The 16,606-nt window shown below is 39.4% G+C and overlaps 1 protein-coding gene across 1 annotated transcript in view; it reads left to right on the forward strand.

Annotated features, from left to right (window-relative positions):
* si:zfos-911d5.4 (uncharacterized) overlaps positions 1-15,080 on the forward strand; it is a 192,172-nt gene extending 177,092 nt beyond the window's left edge. Inside the window, exon 7 of the mRNA XM_055646767.1 lies at positions 5,278-15,080. Coding sequence (XP_055502742.1) covers positions 5,278-5,445 — 168 coding nt within the window. The 3' untranslated portion in view covers positions 5,446-15,080. The remainder of the gene's footprint in view (positions 1-5,277) is intronic.
* The last annotated feature ends 1,526 nt before the right edge of the window (positions 15,081-16,606 follow it).

The following is a 16,606-nucleotide window of genomic DNA, read 5'->3' on the forward strand; positions in this document are numbered from 1 at the left end:
TCTCTGGAGAGAAGGAACGGGTGGCGTTTCGGGTCGAGAGCCTTCTTCACACTCTCCCTCCCTCACTCTCACACAGGCATGAATGGAGGAAACTCCGCGGGCCAGGCAGCATTTACGTTCCTTCTCTCCAGAGATGCTGCCTGTCCCGCTGAGTTGCTCCAAGCAACTGGTGTCTATCTTCAAAGGACTGACCAGGACTGCCTCGCCTCTCTCTCTCTCTCTCTCCCTCCCTCTCTCTCACACTCCCCTCCCCCCTCTCTCTCTCCCTCCCCCCCTCTCTCTCCCCCTCCCCCCCACCTCTCCTTTGCTCCCCCTCCCTCCCTCTCTTCCTCCTCCCCCCCCCCCCCCCCCCCCCCCTCACCCAACTCCCACCTACACACACGAATGCTGGAGAAACTCAGCGGGTGCAGCGGGGCCGAAACTTTGTCTATTTCCTTTGTTCCATAGATGCCTGGCCCGCGGAGTTCCTCCAGTTAGAAACTGCTTTCAGACAAAAAGAGACACACTGACATTAATGAAATGCTTAGCTAGTTTTATTAGATTTGTATGTAAATAGCAAACTGGCTGGATTCACTCTATCCAACCTCTGGGTTCACCGTTGGCAGGAGTTCCCACGGTGACCGCAAGAGTTACTACGGATATCGCACGGGACACTTCGTTCATAAAATGTTGCAATGCTCAACCACAAGTGCACAAGACACTCTTGGACAAATTCAAACATGTTTGAATTTTCTCCCGAGTACCCAAGGTACACGATTACCTGCCGTTAGCGCCACGGTGGTCCACGAATGCCGTATTGTTACCGCACGAGGTTCCCACGATGTCAAACTCTGGTTACCTCTTGCGTCAAGTCGCACCGTGAAAAGGGGGTTTTATCTATTAGTCGGAGTCTCATTTCTTCGAGGCGTGCTATGTCCATCATATTCCTAATCCACATTTTAACAGTTGGTATGGTTGTATTTTTCCAAAATGTAAGTATCAATTTCTTTCCAATTATTAACCCATAATTTAAAAAAACATTTTGATCTTTATTTAAATTGGTATCTTCTCCTATTATTCCAAATATAATCCATTCCGTTTTGGGTTCTATTCTTGACTTGAAAAGCTTTGTAAATGTATCAAATATATCACTCCAAAATTTATTCCACTTTGTACATCCTACAAATGAATGTGTTATATTAGCGTTTTGAAACAAACATTTATCGCATCTGGGAGGGACGTTTGGATAAAATTTATTCAACCTCGTTTTTGAATAATATAGTCTATGTAATAATTTGAATTGAATTAAATTATGTCTTGCATTAATAGAACAGTTATGTGTATTCATCAAATACTTTTCCCATCTATCCTTCGAGATCTTTATCATTAGCTCATGTTCCCAATATTCCCTTAATGCTTCTGTTGAGGGTGATTCTCTATTTAATATATTATTATAAAAGTATGATATTAATTTTTGTGAATCAGCCTTAATATTCATTGCTTCTTCTAAAGGATCTAAAAATATAGTTTGAAATGTATGTGTATATTTCTTCATAAAGTCACATACCTGTATATATTTAAAATATTGATTATCCTTCAATTTAAATTTTAATTTTAATTGTTGAAATGATAACAGTTTGCCCACTTCATACATATCCTCTACTTTCCTAATCCCCAGTCTATCCCATTGTTGATATGTGTTGTCGATGAGAGAACGTTTGAATGCGGGGTTGTTCAATAGTGGGGTTAGTACTGATAAATTATTTAATTTCAAGGATACTTTTATTTGTTTCCAAATTTTTATTATATTGTGAATAATTGGGTTCTTCTTATATATTATACTATTCAATTTTATCGGTGAGAGCAGGAGCAGAAAACGCTTCTGAAGCTTAATTTATCATTAAAAAAAACTCCAGATTTACGAGTGTTGTGTGGAAAAGTAAGTTTCCTATCACTATGCTATTGAGATATATTTTGGCAAATAATAAAATGTCCTGACAGCTTAAACACCACTCCCTTTCAATAGGATATTGTCAATATGCTGAGGTTGATTATGTCCAATTAACAGCTAACAATTATGCCATTCCTTGGCTTGCATCTGAGTAAAATGTAATTCAAAACCCACGTATGGTTTGCAATTTTTTTAATGATAAATTTTGTTTCAGCGGCATTTTCTTTTTGTATGTAAAAACCCATTGGAGAAACATGGGCGATTTTAAAATTTTACAGCCAGATTTATCACTTCTGAAACCTTTTAGATGCCAAAGGAATCAAGAAAAAACACAAATAATGCCTTACTGTTGATGAAATGCAGTGAGCAAACGCGATAATTCCTAATATTTTCTATCTCTATATCTGCACGGCCAATGTTCGCCAAGCACTTTGGCTGTTGTTGTCCCTTCAGCTCTCGCTTCTATCTACCGTCATTTCTCCTCACTTTTGGAATTCTGAAGTAGAATAAATGTCTCTCACGCTTATCCTGATTTCCATAATTATTTACAGCACAAAAATGTACCATTTCGGCAGGTTTTACGGGCCCGCTACGCTGGAAACAATGGTCAGTGCTTACTTGTAATTCATCGCGTGTACTCCAGTTGGCATAGCGTAGCAACAGTATGGGTCACGAGTCGTGACCCGACTGCCGTACAACCTCCCTATACAACCACCTTATTCCACGCATGGCACACCATCAGCCTGCCTGCAGGAGTACTATTTCATAAAATCATCAGTTTTCCTGAGGTGCACACGTATCAACGACAATTTAACTTTGAAATTACAGGTTGGTAACAATAGTTTACAATAAGGGCCGCAGGCACGTGCCGTCAGGTTAGGCAAGGTAGGCAGTGCCTACCCTGACTAAAATTATAAAACGGTAATTATTAAATATAAATAGTAAAGATTTCCAATTCATTTACTAAATTCAGTATTTATTATTAAATGGTTATTATTTTAATAATCGATCTTAGGTAGGCATAATTCTACCATGCCTTTCATCCGTAATACATGTAATATGCGTGACAATGATTAACTCACGTGCCGTGAGTGCTGCTTCAAGCCTTCACTTACAATGGGCAGTAAAGGCAGCTGAAATTCTGCCCTTTCCACTGTGAACTGCGCGCCTGCCCACAGGAGAGGAGACCAATCTGCGCATGCATGGTTTTTACGATTTTTTAAAAGTCGACTGACTGCCCATCGGTCCGATCTGTGCGTGCGTGGGTTTTGCAAGCACATGCACGGTCTTCACGGTTTTCCGCACATGCGCTGATTTTTACAATTTTTAAAAGTCGACTGACTGCCTAGTGCCTACCCTGAATAATTACTCATGGCACGTGCCTGAAAGGCAATAATGGGTCAGGTATTGTTGGCAGATCAGGAGGGAAGTACAGATATATTTACATTTACGTCATGCCTAATTTTGTCCTCAAGATCTCTTAAGTACCTCTGCTATACATTAACTTTATTTTTAGTTTAGAGCTACGAAACAGGCCCTTCGGTCCACCGAGTCCGCGTCGACCAGCGATCCCCGCACAGTAACACTATTCTACACACATAGGGATAATTTACAGTTTTACTGAAACCAAGTAACCTACAAACCTGTAAATCTTTTGGTGTGTGGGACGAAACCGGAGTACCCATAGAAAACCCACGCAGCACACGGGTAGAATGTACAAACTCTGGATAGACAACACCCGTAGTCAAGATCGAACCTGGTCTCTGATGCTGTAAGGCAGCACCTCCACCCCTGCGCCACCGTGCCGCACTTAACTGTTCGATAGGCAGATATAGCAGCCATTGCCACACTAGAAACGTCCCACAAATAAAATGAAAATGAACATGAGAGACAATGTTTGTCTCTTTCTTCCTGGTGCCTAATTAGGAACTGTTCAGACTCAAATCTTTTTTTTATTGTACCAAAGGCATTTAATATCCAGTGACACTTTCAGCAATGCCACTTTCTCTACACCTTACTCACTCTACCGTCATCTTGGTTTATGCCCTCATTGGAAAATGTAAATGTTCTCCTTAGTTATTGCCATGAGATTTATGATTTTCAAGCAGTTTATGCCAACAATGGTGGATGCACATTGGTCTCATTGTGACCATCAGCACATTGCCAGAATATGTCTGTTTGAGATGTGTATCAAGCACATATGTTATTGGCATACGTGTGCGCTCTTAAGACTACATTCCTAAATCTGATTTACTCTTACTTCAGTGCATATACTGGTGTGCGGAAAAACTCATCACAGACATAGGGATTGTCACAACTCTTGTCATTAAATATTTAGGCTTGTTATCATGTTTGTTAAAGTTGTTTCCATGTTTGTGTGCAAGAATTGTGTGCTAATCTTTTTATCTCCTTTCCACAAGGAACACAAAATCCCCACCAAATAGCCCCATTATGGTGGTACAATCAAAATAAGAATGGTACCATTTGGAAGCATACGCACAATGTTACAGTGCACTGGTGTAATCAGCCTCTTGATTATTTCTGTAATTAAAAATGATTCCTACCTGAAGTTACTAGATAAAGGGCAAATTAAGAATTATCAATACTCTATATTTTGCAGTGTATAAAATAGCAAAAAGGACATGGTGCAGTGTGATATATGCGGTATTTTTTTTTTTAAAGAAAGGCTCTGTTTTGTTTCCTGATGACAGTTTGAATAGTTTGATAATATTTTGAGCAGCCAGTCTACTGTACTATTCATTTTCCTCATCATCATACCACAAATAAATGATTAAAATTTATTATAATTGCAGTCCCTTAAAAGAACCCTCAAAGCTATGAGATGAGGTTTTGTTGTAATTTGAATTTTAGTGTTCCATTTACTCTGTCTTTTAATGTTCCTTGTAATTAAGTAATTAGTAAAAAAACACATCTGGAAGTTCTTTTGGGAACATTTAATTTTCTGCTAGTTTGTCAATAACATAACTCATGACACAAAGGACCCAGCTGCCGACAGTGCCATGCTGTAGAAATGTCTTTTCCTTCCTTGTGCTCTACCAATTGTACCTACAGCTGTGAAAAATTCATCCACACATAGATAAAGTTTCCCCAGCAAAGTCGGCCTGGAAGCTCTTTGACCTAAGGAAATTGATATTTGCTAAGTTTCACATTGAAAACAAGCATCACTTTCACAGCTTGCCGACCTCTGCTTTGGCCCATTGCCCTTTCAGGTGAAAGGGGAGGCTAGAGAAAAGTCTAATGATGTCCATGGTCAATCCCTAGCTGCCCCCTGCCCCCAAGCTGTTGCCTAAACTCTATAACTATGAGTCTTTTGCTCTCTTCTCAAGGTGACTGTCAAGATGTACAAGCGAGGGGGTCACGGCTGGTTATGGAGAGCTGTCTCTAGCACAGTGGTTATTCCATACAACTCCCACGTCGCTTTCAGGGTCTGTGGAGAGGACGCAGATGCCAAGATCCCAGCCAACAACATCGACAGAATCATCCTGAGCATATGAAATTGATTTCAGTATTAAATCGGCCGTGGCAGCTGTGCCACATTATTACAATAATCTGTGGCCACTCTTCATTGATTAGTTAATTTGTGTTCTTCAAATAATCGAAAAGCAAATCTCATTAGCCATAGGTCAGTGGACAAGAAAAAAGGGAAAATTCATTTTGATTGTCTAGTTGGCTGAAAAAATGCAAAGCATTAAGCTGTGTAAGTTAGAGTGTACTGTGTGCACTCCATTTTAAGAGTGTTTAGCCACCCTGATAATTAATAACTAGAGGACAACTTTTCTTTTATAGTACTAGTGAGGTCATGCAGATCAGATGAGAGTTGATACTCTTGAGTTATAAACAGAATTGCATGTCAGGTGTTTAATGTAAAAAAACTTTTATTAACACAACTGTTGGTTATGACATTGAAAGAGACTTTCTGTTCTGTTTATATGCCTATGTTTTCACTATTGATCTTTATAAACGGGAGGAATGTGCTATGTGCTGAAGGTTATATTTTCTAACAAGTGTAAAGGAATTGTATCTTTTTAAAAAGTAAATTGCCATTTTATACTATCAGAATGCTTAAAGTCACATTGTTTAATTTTATTAATTTAATTGAAAGTTAATCTTTATAATTTTTTTAAATGAACTAAGATTAATTTTCTTCAGTCGCTTAATGTTGAGTCAGTCATAAAAGAGAGAGAACAGAAGCCCAAGATGTCGGGAGGTATGTTGATTGGATTTGAATGCTGTGGAGTGTGCTTCTTGTAATTAAATCAGCCTCAACCTCCCTCCACCTCATTTACCTATTTCCACAGTCGGAGCGATGCAGTCACACCCACCACCATCTCCTTCCCCGCCCCTCCTCCAACTCTACCCCAAACAGCAAGCAGTGGGAGGTAATGCCATAATCCTTCGGTCATTGAACAACTTGGAGAATCTACGAACAACCTGAAAAGGAATGTACGCATTAACATAGCTTTTATTGCAACTTCAGACATTCCCAAAGGGCTCAACAGTTAATGAAATACATTTAAATTGTAGTCACTGCTCTCATTATAGAGAATGCAGCAAAATAAACTGTCAAACACCACTGATTTGAATGACCAGATAAATCTGATCACGTTCAGCTGTTTATTTCAATGCTATGCTGCGTAAAATTGATTTTTTTTCCCGGGGTGAAATGTGCAAACGATTACAGGGTCATTTCACCTCATTCCAGAAATTTGAGTTGGCAATTTTTAACTTGAGTCACATTTTATATGTGGTGTAATTTCTGTGTCAGGTCCACATCAAATGACATAATTCCCCATGTAATGTGCCTTTTGACATTTCATTGGGGAAATTACACAGTTTTGTTCCAAGCAACTCATCCTGAACAATTACACTGCACTGAACTAGAAATCTATCATTCAGTCTCCCATCCACTCCTGTTCCAAACTCACACTCACCCACTAATCTTGCATATTGTTGGGTGCATTTCTGAAACACAAACACCCTGATACCTTCCCCAAACCGGTTGTCAAGCCTACACGCTACTCACCAACCACCACCTCCTCGTCCCTGTAACTTCCCAATTTAGGCTTCAATCTCCCAGAGCATCTCACCACTCCCACCCCTAATGTCTAACCATCTGGACTACATGCTTCACATCAGCACTAATCAGACCTCCAAAGTCAGCCTCTATGTCTCACCCTCCATCCATCCATGTGGCTCCAACACTCTTGGTCTCAATATCAATGCCAGCAATTCAGTAAAAAAAGGCATGAAGGGCAAAAAGGTAGTGAGTTAGTGGTATGGACCCATCAGAAAGGAGTACGGGTGAAGAATATAACACAGTTGTTTGCTTCTGTCCATTTTGTGTTTTATCAAAGTAAAATGTTACCCTCTATAAGTTTTAATATAACTAAGAGGAAGCATTACAATAAAATGGATGAGCTGATAGATCAATAAGGTGTTTAACATATGGAGTTCAATATATGATGATGCTAAAAAATTATCATCTCTGTCATGAGAGTCAAGTTGTTCAAAAGGACTTAGATACATTTGAAAGAGAGTTAAAGTAAAGAATAACTAATAACAAACAAGAATAACTAATAACAAGCAAGGCTGAAAAGATGTGTGTTGCCATGTTGAAATTTGGCTTCACTCCATTGAAATAGGATTGTGAAATACAGCATGCAGGTACTATCGTATCTCACATTTAATTCCACTGATTCTGGCCGTAAAAGGCCACTAAGTCTGACTTGCCATTTCTATCTGAATACCCCCACTTCCAAACACCACCAGCAACTGGTGCCTCAGCTCATCAATGAGTGAAACCATCATTAATACTTTTGTCACCTACAGTTTTTACTATACCAAGTGTCAACTGTTCACAGGACATCTTAAGGACTTAGATGGTGGACTAGAGAGCAATATTTTCTCAAATTTATCTGAAAAGATAGTGCCTTATAAGAATGTGAAATTAACAAACAAAGATAGTAAAGTGTGAGATTATCCATTTCTGAGCAAAAAACGAGCACATCACTCCAACTTGGTAATTTTTTCAAATAGTGTAAATTCAAAGGGAAAACCTACCAGTGCCTATATATCGTCTGTTAAAATGTCATGGAGAAGTACAAAACAATCCAAAGAGCTACTAGAATATTTGTCTTTGTACTTGGAGGTCAAGAACACAAGGGGTCATGACACAAAGTTATGCTAGAGCAGTGCAAATTCTAGTTAGACTAGACCAGAAGTACTCCATTCAGTTCTTGCCAGTGCCCTATAGTGGTGTATCAATAAATTATCTCCTCAACCTAAGTTAGAGAGAAGCTGCTAAAATGCAACTAGATCTGTAACTCTGCTTTGAAAATGCAATGCTAAATAAGATGAGAACCCATGGTATTAGAGGGAAGATACTAGCATCGATAGACGATTGGTTGACTGGCAGAACACAAAGACTGGGAATAAAATGGGCTTTCTCTGGTTGGCCAGCAGTGATTAATAGTGGACCTGCGTTGGGGCCACAACTTTTCACATTATGTAAATTATTTAGATGGTGGAATTGGTGGGTTTGTGGCCAGTTTTGAAGACAATTACCTTGCGGGGCAGGTAATGTAGCGGAAGCAGGGAGTCTGCAGGACTTGACATGTTGAGAGAGTGGGCAAAATGGCAGATGGAATACAGTGTAGCAAAGTATGTGGTCATGCACTTATGTAGCAGGAATAAAGGTGTAGGCTATTTTCTAAATCGGGAGAGGATTCAGAAATGGGAGGTACAAAGGGACTTGGGAGTGCTGGTACAGGTTTCCCAAAAGGTTAATGTGCAGGTTGAATCGATAGTAAATAAGGCAAATGCAATGTTAGCATTAGCATTTGAGAAGACCTGAATATAAAAGCAGGGATATAATCTTCAGGCTTTTTCGGACACTGGTCAGACTGCATTTGGAGTATTGTGAGTAGTATTGGGCCCCATATCTGAGAAGGGATGTGCAAGCGTTGGAGAGGGTCCAGAGGAGGTTTACAAGAATGATGCCGGGATGATTGGGTTAACGTAATATGAGCGATTGGCAGCTCTGGGCCTGTACTTGCTGATGTTTAGGAAAATGAGGGAGGAATCTCAGTGACACGTACTGAATAATGAATGGCCTGCATAGTGTGGATGTGGAGAAGTGGGATAGTCTAGAACCAGATGCACAGCCTCAGAATAAAAGGATGTACCCTTAGGAAGGAGATGAGGAGAAATTTCCCTACCCAGAGGGTGGTGAATCTGTATAATTCATTGCCACAGACAGCTGTGGAGGCCAAGTCTTTGGGTATTTTTAAAGTGGAGATTGATAAATTCTTGATTAGTAAGGGTATCAAGGTGGAGGGAAGGCAGAAGAATGGGATTGAGAGGTAATGACAGATTAGCCGTGGGTGAATGGCGGAATAAACTTGATGTGCCGAATTGGCCTAATTCTGCTCCTATGATTTATGAACTACAAATATTATCAAAACTGGGCCAGAAAATGTGATTATAAAATGGCAATTGGGCTGTTAGTTCATTTATCTTCCATCAGAACCAAACTCTGGCCCAATCCATCCGCAGATATAATCTTGTGCATGCATTTTGCACTTTGGACTTGACTTTTCTACTATCTCTCATTTCTCAACCAATATAATTTGAAACAAAACTCCCATCAGTTCAAGTTCACTCAAAATCCCTGTACTGGCTTATCTATATTGGCACAAACTCAAAATACCTTGAAAGAAGCAGAAAATCCTCTCAGATGAATTGAATTAGCAGGTCACACTTGTGGAGAGAGAAACCTAGTTAGTCTGGTTGAAAATCTTTCATCAGAACCAGGAAATGCTAGGGACCTCCAACCTTAATATTGCCCTTCCACCACAACCCTCTGTCTTCTATCAGTAAACCAGTTCTGAATCCAGAAAACCAAGTCATTGTTAATCCCGTGCATCTTAATCTTCTGGATCAGCCTACCATGGGGGACTTTATCGGATATCTTAATAAAATCCATGTCAACATTTACCGCCGTACCCACATTGATCACCTTTGTCCCTCAAAAAACGTGAAGAAAATTGAGGGAAAGAAAGGTTTATTCTATATGCTATGTGCAGCAGAATCTTTAATTGTGTTCTTTGGAGATGCATTTATAATTTTGCATCACCTGGCACATTATATTCAACTGTAGAAGCTTCAGTGATAGGAGCCCTTCAGAGCAAAACAGCATTTGCACTACAGAGTAATTACTTGTATGAAAGACGTTCTGCTATTCATTTCAGCTTTTCCAAAATAATACATCTAAACTGCAATAATACTTACAGTATGTCATTGAACTACATGATGAATAGAAATTGGTTTAACAGCATCATAATTAAATAGCTTAATTAGTCTGTTAAAGGCGGCTCAGTTTCCATAAAAGATGGAGATGGTTTTATTTAGTTTTGTAAAAATCAATGTATAAAGTTTGATAAACTGGCAAATTTGGCATTTACTGTAACCACATCACAATGTACTAATTGTATAATGTGACATCATGATCAGTAGTCATCAAACATCTAACATTTTGAATTCGCCTTACCTTTCAAATTTGGCATTAAATATTTAATTCCTGCAATGTAATATAATAATGGTAACCTTTCTGTCTGGAATGTCTTTGCTATAAACTCGTACACTTTCATTTAATCCTTTTGTGTTGACTCAGCTCAGAAATGTATTGCCAGAATTCAGACGTTAGATGTGGAGGCAACCACTTTACATATACATACTGGACAAAAACTGACTTTTACTTGTGCAAAATAATCCCACTCAACAAGAATTTGGAAGATAAAAATAATTATAAGAAGATCAAATTAAATAACATTTTGGTACCACTGGGCAAAATATCTGACACCTGAATGTGCACATAATTTAATTCTAACCATTTGGAAGCCATAATTAAATCAATTGCAGGTACAATCTATTCTGTAGAGAATAAGATCAACATGAGAATAATAAACCTTCAATCAACAACTTTACAACATGGATTAACTGAGATCAGTATAGCACAAGAACAGGCCATTCTGCCCACAATGCCTGTGCCGACCACAATGCCAGATTCAACTGCATATCTGCCTGCACATGGTCCATATCCCTCAATTCCCTGCCTGTGCATATGTCTGTCTAAATGGCTCTTAAACTTTGCAGTTCTGCTTCCACTAGAAACATGTTCCGGGGACATACCACTCTCTGTGTTTGAAAACCTCCCACTCATGTTAAAGCTGTGCTCTCTAGCTTTGTGATTTCCACCTTGGGGGAAAATTTACTCTGATGACCAACCTTGTCAGGACCTCTCATATTTTAATATATTTCTATCAGGTCTCCCCTCACTCTCCGCGCTCCTGAAAAAAGCAAGTAAGTTTGTCCAACCTCTCCTTATAGTTAATACTGTAATCCAGAAAACATCCCTGTGAATGTTAGGGGAGGAATGTTAGGTAACAGTTAGATATAGCTCTTAAGGCTAACGGAATCAAGGAACATGGGGAGAAAGCAGGAACGGGGTACTGATTTTAGATGATCAGCCATGATCATATTGAATGGCGATGCTGGCTCAAGAGCCAAATGGCCTACCCCTGCACCTATTTTCTATGTGAACATCTATTATGCCCTTTTCAAAGCATCCACAGCTTTCCTGCAATGCAGTGACCTGAACTGCACACAGTGAGCAAGGATTTACAGTATTGAACACAATTGTAAGCACACAATTTAGCAAATAAGTCAATGTAAAACTTATTCATGCAATAAGCTTTTAAGATTTGGAATAGGTTACCTGATGGGATGCTAGGGACAGCTTCAATAGCAGCCTTCAAAAAAAATTTAGCAACGTATGACTGATATACATGAAATGTTTTTATTATGATATGTACTTGCTTCTAATAAAAATATAAAAAATTTTTAAAAAGCAATTAGGTAAGTAGTTAAACCAAAGAAAAATCAGTAATACCCCAAAGAGTGTGAAATAGCACTGACTGGTTTGAATAAGGAATAACATGAACCTGATGGGCCCAACGATCTCCTTATAATGGCATAGAAATAAGCCTTTGGCCCATCAGGCTCATGCCATCTCCCAGGGATGCAATCCCACTAACTACATTCTGACACTAGGGTGGTGATAGTGGCCTTTACCTGCAAATAGGGATAGAAAATTCAATGCAGTAGCACAAAAATGGAGTCTGAATAAAGGGTTGCAACAACACGACATCATAACATGATAATCAAAATGAAGGTGTTATTAGCACTCCAAAGCTCCAGGAACTCTTCTCTACAAAAAAATGGGTCTACTTATTTTAAGGATCTATCAGCTGATAGATGTGTGCATAATGTGCAGACCTTAAATTACAAAACCAGAAGAAAACCACGCGTGTTGAAGAAAGCAGCCAAGACCCAGCACTTACTTGTGATGCCTCAAGACTGCCTGCTGCAGAGTGCTGTCCACCAACTAGGTACTGCTTGGCCATTAAAGCATCACAGAAATGCACTTGCAAGTTTCTCATATTTTAGTTGGACATGCATTCAAATAAAAACCTGTGGGAAAGCTATGTAATATTCACACATATTATTGTACACAATGTAACTTTACAAGATATGGTCCCTATCAACAACACATGGGCAGATATTTCTAATCTTGTTTCAAAGCACTTCTTCATCCTCAAGTATACCTGTTGGTCAATTTCTCCTTCCCTTACCACATCAAGAAAAAAACCTTAATTAGAGAAAGGCCTCAGCTTACTAGTTCTTTATTCCCTTGGAAGGGGCTATCTTTGATATATGCACATCAAAGAGCAGTGAAGAGGTGGGTGAAGGAGAAGCCACAGAATAGCCCAAGCTCAAAGCCAGTATCCTTCATACCCGTTCCTCTTTATTCTCACCACCATTCATATTTTCTATTCATACTTATCAGTAATTTGAATGGAAATTGAAAATCAAAACCAGATAATCCAAAATGAAACCAGCAAGTGCTGGAAACTCAGCAGGTCAGATAGCATCTGTGAAAATAGAAACAGGGTTAGCAATTCAGATTCTGTTTCTGTGCATGTTTTCAGCACTTTCTGACTATTACAATTTTAATAGCACCAGGTTAATATAACTTCAACAATTCAAAATTATGTTAGTAACCCACTTCATCACATACATTGTCAACAGGTACAATAACATTTGTATGATTCCAGGTGGAACCAATTCATTTGAATAAGTATCTTTTGCCTTTGTTCCCTGAGCATTTCCTTCACAAAGTTACGTTTGAGTGTACTGTTTTATAGATAGAAGTGCAATTGTATTTTGAATTGAAATTTTTCATTAACAAAACAGGCTGCAGTTTTATGTGATATTTATATCCACAGATGCCACCACATTTAAAAAAACATAAATTGATCCAAGCTTTGCTGGCCACACCATTAGGGAAGTTGCATTTAATCTAATACAAACAAATGAACACATGTTCGTATCTTGCACTCCAACAGGTGCAAACAAAATAGTCAAAGTATTGAGAACACAGAAAAATCAAAGCGGATGCTGCTACAAATGCACAGTAGGCTGGTTATTCCTAAGGTAATTTGAACTCGGCTGTATTGGAAATGTTCTATATTTCTGTTAGCGGAATCCATTTTCCTATCTTGCACTTCAGTCTTGCCATTTTTATCTAAGCCTTTAGATGACATCAGTTCATCAATCAGTAAAGCATAAAACTTCACCACTGTGGTTGGCTGATTACGAGTGATGATAAGTCAGTGTACAGGAGAGAGATAGAACACCTGGTTGAATGGTGCTGCAACAATAACCTCTCACACAACCTCAACAAGACAAAGAAACTAATTATTGACTTGAGAAAGGAGAAGTTAGGAGACCATGTGCCAGTTTTCATTGGTAGATCAGTAATAGAGAGTTAGCAGCTTCAAATTCCAAGGCATTAACATCTCAGGTGCTGTGTCCAGGGCCAGTACATAGATGTAATCATGAAGAAGGTACGCCTGCGCCTCAACTTCATCGGAGTTTAAAGAGATTCATCATGTCTCTGAATACTCTAACAATCTTCTACAGATGTACTGTAGAAAGTATCATGACTGTTCACATAATTCCCTGGTATGGCAATTTCAATGCACAGAAATGCAAGAGGCTGCAGAAACCCAAAACATCACAGGCACTGCCCTCCCGCCATCGAAAGCATCTACATGAGGTTCATGAGCATCTTCAGGAATGCGAGATTGATCGTTAAATCTCCCACCATCTGGGCCATTCCTTCCTCTCACCACTACCATCGGGAAGGAGGCACAGAAACCTGAAGTCCCACACCACCAGATTTAGGAACAGCTACCTTCCTACATCATTCAGGTTTTTGATCCAACCTGCACAACCCTAATTCTACCTCAACAACAGAACACTACAGATTCCATGGAGTTGTTTTCTAATTGTGCTTTGCGCCAATGTTTTTTTTTTTTGCAGTATCTTTTAGAAATGTTACATGTAATTTATGTATTATTTTGTTCTGTGTGTTTGAGTCTCTGTGCTCATGATGCTGCTGTAAGCAAAATTGTAATTGTACCAGTTCCACATCATACTTATGCAGGTGACAAAAAACAACACCTGATGCTGATAATCTAAATCAGTAGCAGGGTTGTGTAAAATTGGAGAGCATAGATTTAAGGTAATAGACAATTGACAATAGGTGCAGGAGTAGGCCATTCGGCCCTTCGGCCAGCACCGCCATTCACTGTGATCATGGCTGATCATCCACAATCAGTACCCCGTTCCTGCCTTCTCCCCATAGCCCTTGACTCCGCTATATTTAAGAGCTCTATCTAACTCTCTTGAAAGCCTCCAGAGAATTGGCCTCCACTGCCTGCTGAGGCAGGGAATTCCACAGATTCACAACTCTCTGTGTGAAAAAGTCTTCCCTCATGTCCGTTCTAAATAGCTTACCCCTTATTGTTAAACTGTGGCCCCTGGTTCTGGACTCCCCCAACATCGGGAACATGTTTCCTGCCTCTAGCGTGTCCAAACCCTTAATAATCATATATTTCAATAAGATTCCTTCTCATCCTAAATTCCAGAGTATACAAGCCCAGCCGTTCCACCACCATTTGCAGTAAGTAGTGCCTTTCAACTTCAAGCCAAAGCACCCAAGCCACCATTTGCAGTAAGTAGTGCCTTTCAAGTTCAAGCCAAAGCACCCAAACCATCATTTGCAGTAAGTAGTGCCTTTCAACTTCAAGCCAAAGCACCCAAGCCTCCATTTGCAGTAAGTAGTGCCTTTTAACTTCAAGCCAACGCACCCAAGCCACCATTTGCAGTATGTAGTGCCTTTCAACTTCAAGCCAAAGCACCCAAACCACCATTTGCAGTTAGTAGTGCCTTTCAACTTCAAGCCAAAGCACTCAAGCCACCATTTTCAGTAAGTAATGCCTTTCAACTTCAAGCCATAGCACCCAAGCCACCATTTGCAGTAAGTAGTGCCTTTCAACTTCAAACCAAAGCACCCAAGCCACCATTTGCAGTAAGTAGTGCCTTTTAACTTCAAGCCAACGCACCCAAGCCACCATTTGCAGTAAGTAGTGCCTTTTAACTTCAAGCCAACACACCCAAGCCACCATTTGCAGTAAGTAGTGCCTTTTAGAGAGAATGGTGATTGTTTTAAAAACATTAATATCTCTCTGATTTGGCATTGATGGGAAAAATCCTCCGGTCCAGGAAGGCGGAGAGGCGCTCTGAGCGAGGTGGCCAAAAATGACGGCCATAGGTGGCGGCGTTCTCTCGGAAATCGCAGCACAGTGGGCCAAAAGCGGTCAAGATCAGACTTTTAGTAATATGGATGATTCTATGGGTTTGGAAACATAAATTACTGGGAAAAAAACTCAGCAGGTTCAACAGAATCATTGGAGAGAGAATAACAAAATTTCAGGCAATGACTTGATTGGAACTGGAAAATTGAGGAAAATAAGCATATTTTAAGTTGCATAAAGGCCTCAGTTTACAAGATCTTTATTTCCTTGGATTTATTAAATCAAAGAGCATTGATGAGACAGGGGTTACATTAATATCCCAAGCACAGTCTGTGATAGGGTCCAGGACATTTATTGTGGATGAGCAGCCATGATCATATTGAATGGCGGTGCTGGCTCGAAGGGCCGAATGGCCTACTCCTGCACCTATTGTCTAATGACAATGCTCACATCTCTTAATTTTCATTTCTTCATTGTGGTAATGTGGTTTTGAGTACAATCTCACATCATTATTTCTCCATTCATACAATCTTATTGATAAAGTATTTGTGCATGCTGTTATTTTTGGAAGGAGCACTTTGCCATCTAATTGGAAAGATTGGCTAAATACCACTTTTCACACTGTTATGTTATAAGTATCCTGAAACACCTGTTCTATTTTATACTTCCCATCAGCAAAAAAGAACATTTTCAAATGCCGGGCACTTATCTGCATTTTCAGAGCACGATGAACCACCACTCCACTTCCTCTCTACTCCTACAAATTTCCTTTAGAAACTGGGGCTCCATTTGATTTTGTATTAAAATAAAAATAATTTTCTCACTGAGATAAAATTGTTATTTCATTATTTATGCACAGTTTGAATGTCCACACATCAAGCGATCATTTGACATCTATCTGTTGCTCTCTATAATTTAAACCACAATCCTGTGA

The sequence above is a fragment of the Leucoraja erinacea genome, chromosome 15, assembly GCF_028641065.1.
Source record: "Leucoraja erinacea ecotype New England chromosome 15, Leri_hhj_1, whole genome shotgun sequence".
Lineage (NCBI taxonomy): Eukaryota > Metazoa > Chordata > Chondrichthyes > Rajiformes > Rajidae > Leucoraja > Leucoraja erinaceus.